Raw genomic sequence first — 7,349 nt, forward strand, 5'->3', positions numbered from 1 at the left:
ACCATGTCCTTGTCCAATCTGTAATTCTTAAAATCATGTGATATGTGTATGTATCCATTCCTCATTCAGTCTCAAAATGTGTTTCTGAATAAATACACATATAAAGACACAGATCACCTTGTTTGTAGCAAAACTACTCTAAACCCTTTACAGTAATATGAACTATGATTTGCTGATTACTTTCAATTTCTTCTATGAGACTTCAACATGGAAAACACCACTGAAGTTACTGAATTTGTACTGAAAGGCTTCACAGAAAATGCTGGCCTGGAGATCCTTTCCTTCTTCCTCTTTCTATCAATTTACCTCTTCACACTCATAGGGAATTTAGGACTGATTGCTCTAGTCATTGGGGATTCCCGCCTACATAACCCCATGTACTATTTTCTGAGTGTGTTGTCCTCAGTTGATGCCTGCTATTCCTCTGTTATCACGCCACAAATGGTAGTTGACTTCCTGTCAGAGAAGAAAGTCATTTCATTCATTGGCTGTGCTGCACAAATGTTTCTGGCTGTTACATTTGGTACAACGGAATGCTTTCTTTTGGCAGCAATGGCTTATGATCGCTATGTGGCCATTCACAATCCTCTTCTGTATGTAGTAATCATGTCACCCAGAGTCTATGTGCCACTCATCATCGCTTCTTATGCTGGTGGAATTATGCATGCTGTTATTCACACTGTCGCCACTTTCAAATTGTCTTTTTGTGCATCCAAAGAAATCAGTCATATTTTCTGTGATATCCCTCCTCTCCTGGCAATTTCTTGCTCTGACACCCACATCAATCAGCTTCTCCTCTTCTACTGTGCTGGGTCCATTGAGATAGTCACTATCCTCATTGTCCTGATATCCTATGGCTTCATTCTCTTTGCTATCCTGAGGACTCGCTCTGCTGAAGGTAAAAGAAAAGTCTTTTCTACATGTGGTTCTCATCTGACTGGAGTGTCTATTTTTCATGGTACTGTTCTTTTCATGTATGTAAGACCAAGTTCCAGCTACGCCTTGGAGCATGACATGGTAGTGTCAATATTTTACAGCGTTGTAATTCCCATGCTGAATCCTCTTATTTACAGTTTGAGGAACAAAGATGTAAAAGAGGCAATGAAAAAAGTGTTTGGGAAAATACAAATTCATGGATAAACCAGTATTGGCTATAAATCTTATATTAGAAAAATAAAACTATTGTTCTGTAAATAAATGTTTCTTTTCATTCATTAATATATTTCAGTCCTCCCTAAGTGTGAAATTAAAAGCATTGGTTAATGCTTCTTTAGTCTGTATTTAAAAATGGAAAGGCTATATCATCCACTTTCTTTTTTAATGTTCAAAATCACATATGTTCATATGTGTATTTTATATAGTGCTTATAGTATATAAAGTATGTAGTGTACAAATAATATATATGCTTCTATTTATCTATATATAAATATTTAGACCCTCTTCAACATAACAACTTTAAGTTGTTTCATTTCTTTATAAGTAATACTTTAAATTATCTCACATTTATAATTTTAAACAATTTTATTATTACATACAACGGCTAAATAAAACATTGCTGTTTTTCTTGTTCAGTTCCCACTTAGGCAGTCAGGTTGGCTAGACCTTATAAATGTAGCTTCTGACATTACTATAAGACACAGTCTCACAGCAAACTTATTGATCCTCTGAGGTTAAAATCATTCCACTCCTTCATCTACAATGCCCCCTGAGACTTATGTGCAAGTGCTTCTGTGCAGATACATTCATTGGGACTGGGAACTAGAACAATGCAACTTGATTGGTTGTATTTGTCTGTAATTGTCTCTTGTTGCAAAGCGCCATCTTCTTGTTGAATGAATGGTAATTACTAAACTGGAAACATAGATAAAAAATAACATTATACACACTGAGAAGATTGTATCAGAATATATGTATGTGTATACATATATGCTTGCAACAGAAATAATGAAAAAAAAGTGAAGCCATGAATTTGAAAGAGAGCAAGGAGTTGTGTGTGGGTAGATTTGGTACAGGGTAGGTGATAGGGGAAGCAAGAGACAGGTAATGGTTCACTGGGAGCAGGAGATACAGAAAAATTCAGGATATAGTGAGTTGGGTCTATAATGAAGCAGAGAGTGGGACAGAATTTGAAATATGGTGCAGTGTTGGCAGGTGCCTCTGTCCCTCCTGGTTGTATCTCCAAGTCTACCTAAAGTATTTATTCCATTAGTTCACTTTCTTAATCCCTCCCATAGTTGCTATATCTCCCATTTGCTCACCCATTTTCTACCTTATTTACATATGATAGATAAATCATAATGCAGTAAGATATCCAAGTTTCACATGCAATCATCACCTTGCCCTCTGCCACAGATTTAGTGGGCTATACTTGTTGTGTTTGACTACATGATACATACAAGTCTAAGAAATTTTTGCTAATGAAATATTTTCATAAGACTGGCTGGTAGACAATTCTATCAGGCATTATTTTTTTCTTAATTAATGATTGATGTGTCCATGGTGTTTTATTACAAGAAAACCTTAAGAAAGACAGGGAACCTCCTTCCTGAGACTATATCACAATGTACTAAACTCAGTCCACTAACCAGTACATCAGTCTTAGCTGATGTCTCATCTGTAGTTAATTAATGACTTCAAATGTGCTTTCCATATTATCCACCTCATACTCACATGTAGAAATTTACTTTTTTTTTTTTTTTTTTTTTTTACTTCCAAGTCCTTCCTTGCTATCATACCAACACAATCCTAAACAATTACGGTTTGATTCTTTGGCCAGAAGCAGACATACTCCACAGTAACAGACACCAAAGCAAGACTCTTCATTACCATAGGAATACATAAATCTGATAAAGATGCTAAACTCCATACTACATGTCTCTTCCCTATCTTTGTTGCCTTGATATTTGGCCCTCCTTCTTACTCACCAGAAGAAAAGATAAACAACCCTAAGCAATGCCATCATATAATGTGATTGTTAAATACAGAAAAAAATTAATTTTATTCAAGAGAAAAAGATTAAATTTTTAATAACTGGTATGTCATGAACAGTTCCATGTGAATGGTCAGCATCCAGTAATTCTTCTATGACAACAAATTGAAAGTTCCTACCTTATTAGCGATTACCATCATGTTACCTATCTACACTAATTAAAAGCCTGCACAAAAAGTACACATTAAGACAGTCTTTCTTAGTCCATCTATCAGAGGACAAACCCCTGACAAGACAGGCAATATCAATGAAAATTCCTGGAAAGAAGTTATATTTGCAAAGAGTAGTTGACTGATTAAAACAGCAATGGTGGGAAGAAATTTGAATGTTGCAGGTCCACAAACTCATTACTTAATCTCTGGCTAGCATTTACTTGTTATATAGCCATACCTTCTTTAAGAAGAAACAACCTGTAACTAACAGATAAAATTCTTTGGAATATACTAATTTAGCAGACCATAAGCTACCACCAATCCAAAAACTAATAATGCTATTAAATAATACCTGAGACTTAGAAAAGAGACTTCATCTTTCTGTAACCATATATCTTTGACATTTCTGACAATGTATTTGAAAAGCAACATGATTCATGGCCTTCTTTTCTAAGTTACTGTAAAAGCTTCATGAACCTGCTTCAAGATTGGAACAGAGAATTTGGGATAACCAGAGTCAATATGCCAAGACCAAGAGACACAAATATCAAGAGATATTTACTAAACTGTTTCTTAATCCCCTTGAGGTAACACAAGCACAAAGTAACTGCATGAATATCCTCATTACTCTCAAAGAATCCAACCAATACCCTGGGCTCCACATAGGGGATTGTGAGCTGGTGTGTGGCTTGAGATCAGAGGTTGTGGAATCCAGCGGTGATTTAACAATAGGCACTATTCATCTGTTAATGGTAGTAACAAATTCCTCTTGCCTGAGATAAGGAGAACTTTCCTCAACCCCACCCCCACCCCCCAAGAGAATGACTGCTCATCAAAATGGTGGAAAAGGACTTCTTGAGATCATACACTATAATACAGTTTCTTAGTCTTAACTATATGGGCCTGTTCCCTTCAAAACAACCCCAAAAGTGAAGGTCCTGGTTTCTTACTCTTTTTTCATTATACCATGCAATTCTGATTTCTCTATATTTACTAACTGAACTCTTCCCTTAGGCTCTGGATCTGAATTGTGCTATTTCTTCCTTAAGATCAGGTGTGTCTAATAAATGTCTAATGTTCCCTTGAGCATTTAGGAAGGGCCAATGAGATTCCTGGTTCTGTAGTTATTGTAATCCAGGCAAATCTGGACCTACCCATTGAGTCCCTGGCAAAGTGTGTCACCTTTGTGCATGGCAAGAAGTACCCAGACTCTACATACAGGTGTGAAGGTCCCTTTAAGACACAAACCTCACCTACTTCTGATCTCTGCATTCTTTCTCTGAGGAAGATCACTATCTCCCTGTCTCTTTGTCTCTGTCCCTTTGTCTCTGTCTCTCTCTTCTCTTTTTCATACACTTACCCCCTTACCTTTCCCTAAATAAACGTTCCATATAAGTTCTCCTTATGGCATAGTTGCCTCTCATCTGCCCTCACCCACCGTGGGTTCTGCCTAAGGTATTCCTCATGTCTTAGTCATAGCAGTGCTGTTGGGGATTAAGTTTACCAAAGAGTTACTTTGTTTAAAGAGGCTGCTGTTGTTCACATTTTCATCCTTTACTAAAGCCCACGCAAAATTTCCCTTTGGAAATTTCCCAAAGGGAATGCATTAATAGTAAAAATCATTACAAATGAAAGTTAAAAGGTGCTGGAGAAGTGTGATGTGTAATGTCCGAATGCTGGAACTTTGTAAAACATCAATGATTACCAGGAGTTCAATTCCACTTGTGTGCTCGTTTTAAGAGTTGTTATTATTATTGTTGTTGTTGTTGGAATGACCAACTGGTGTGATTTTTCTCAGAGAAGACTATGCCTACCACTCTTAGCATCTCTTGCTTGTCCATTTTTGTTTCCTTTTTGGTTTTGTTTTTTGTTAGTGTGTGTGTGGGGGGGTAAGGTTGAGGCATTCTAGTATTTACCATGTTCATTTAGACATATCAACCTTGTTGCCCTTGTTTACATCATATTTAGAAAACAATGTTGGTGAGTCTTTATGAATGAAATTGGGATATTGATAGGAGACAAATTTTCATTGCAAACTCTAGGTCCTTTGGCTCTTATAGTCTTTCTGTCTTTCTGCTGCAATATTTCTTGAGTTAGCTATAGATGTAAGACTTGTTTTGTAGATATAGCCCCTGGGACAAGAGTTTATAACTGCACATTGATTGCTTGTGGATTTCATTAATTATCTCCATCTTTTTCAAAGAGATTTTCTTTGAGAAATGAAGACTGAAATTACCTGTGAACATAAAGGCATATGTTTAGAGTATATTTCAGGATTATGTAAAATGTTGCTTATAAGTTTTCCTTTAATATGCATAAATTCAATATGCATGAATTCATTAGCCTTGGGTAGTTGACTAGGTTTCTAGTACCAGATATGACTTCATTCTTGGTGAGCAGGTCTTGTGTCCGATTACAGAGCTGTTGGTAACCTCTGAGTTATATGTGCCACTACTAAGGTTACTATACCATGCTGGTCATTATTGTGGTTCATAGGCATAATATTTGTGCAAGACTTTTGGTTGTTTCCCTTCTTTGGAAGTGTGCATGGTGACTTCTAGTACCATGAAAACTATTCAAGGAGTGGGCATTCATGTCAGTTAGAACTTGCTTGTCACTAAGAGTTGGAAGGTAAGTCCCTATTGCTGAAGATACTTGGATCATTTTTTAAGTATTTTTTTAATCCTTTTAAAGTTATTTATATACTTTGGATATTAATCTTCTGTCAGATGTATAGCTGGGATTGAATCTTTCATTTCAAGCTGCTGATTATTTCTTTAGCTATATAAAAGCATGATAGTTTTATGTATTCTTACATATCAATTGTTGGTTTTATTTCTTGGACAAATGGGTTCCTATTCAGAAAGTCCTTTCTGATACCTCTAACCAGTAAAGTACTGCTCATGTTGTGTTCTAGTAGTTTCAGATCTTTAATCCATTTGGCATTAGATTTTCTGTAAAGTAAGAGGGATATAATTTCATTAAACTGAAATTGAATATCCAGTTTTCCCAGAATCTTTTGCAGAAATGTTTTCTTTTTTCTAGGTTAAATTTTGCATGTGTGACCTGGACTAGACTGAATGGGGTGGGGAGAGTGACTGGATAGGTAGAGTTATGTGCATGGACTCTGGATAGAAGTTGGAGATATGGCTGGATAGAGAAGTTAGATGCAACACAGAAAAGACTTGTATGTGTCACATAGGGCAAGTCCTGTTGGATGCCTAGAAGTAGGTTGCAGCAGGAACAGTGGTTTGTCAGACGAGGTAGAAACTCATAACAGATTTGTGAATTGGAGAGAAGGACTGGATGAAGAGGTTCAGAGAATTTCTTTGGGCTAGACTTTACAAAAGTGGGTGGGAGGACAGGCTGGGTTTGATGCTCAAACTTTTAGTAAAGTAATAGCTGTGTCAGTTCATTTCCTTTGGTACCCTTCCTAAGGTGTTGATGACTCTATATGAATAGGAAGAGGCCTTCCTCAAGTAAATTGCGTGAATTCTCTTTATAGCAACAAACTTCAGGTATTTAAACTCCTGAATTACTAGACTTCAAAGTTGACAGTTAGTTACAGCCCTCTGCATAGAATTCACCCTATCCAAAATTAATTTATTTTAACCTTTAAATTGTAGCATGTGTCTTATGATTTATTACTCTTTTTTTTTTAAATAGAAACATGCTTTTTTTTTAACATATCAATTGTAGGTGCCCATAAAAATGGTTGCATTCCATCTTGGCACAAGGGCAAAGAGTTCAAAGCTGTCAGCAAGTCACAAGACCTAAAGGTCAAAAGTGAAGCTATAGAAGGATGTTTCTGCTATCTTTGTCTAAATAATAACAAACTTGAATCTGAGGTATGGCTAATCCTGACTGTCAAGGCTATGGAAGGAAAAATTGAATCTGAGTTATCGCTACTCCTGACCTCAATAATAGGGAACAAAAAGGTGAAGCCAAGATGTGGCTATTGATCCCTTAGAATAAGTGAGAAAGAAAAGTCTATTTGTTTCATATACATGATACTGTGTTCCCCTTTTTGGTTATGGTATATAGGAGTGGTGAAAAATAAACTTGTGGCATTTCAGTATTGACTGATCTTCCCTCCTGACCTTTATTCTTTCTCTCTGTCTTTTTTTTTTTTTTATTGTCTATAGCTAACCGTTCCCTCATCCACACTCCCCTACTCAGGTACAGACTTGGGGCTACTTGGCTGGCTC

At 36.5% G+C, this 7,349-nt stretch overlaps 1 protein-coding gene across 1 annotated transcript; it reads left to right on the forward strand.

Annotated features, from left to right (window-relative positions):
- The first annotated feature begins 207 nt into the window (after positions 1-207).
- LOC127222052 (olfactory receptor 1086) lies at positions 208-1,140 on the forward strand. The gene has a single exon (XM_051183963.1). The coding sequence runs from the start codon at positions 208-210 to the stop codon at positions 1,138-1,140; it is 933 nt and encodes a 310-aa protein (XP_051039920.1).
- The last annotated feature ends 6,209 nt before the right edge of the window (positions 1,141-7,349 follow it).

Source organism: Phodopus roborovskii, unplaced genomic scaffold (genome assembly GCF_943737965.1).
Source record: "Phodopus roborovskii unplaced genomic scaffold, PHOROB, whole genome shotgun sequence".
Lineage (NCBI taxonomy): Eukaryota > Metazoa > Chordata > Mammalia > Rodentia > Cricetidae > Phodopus > Phodopus roborovskii.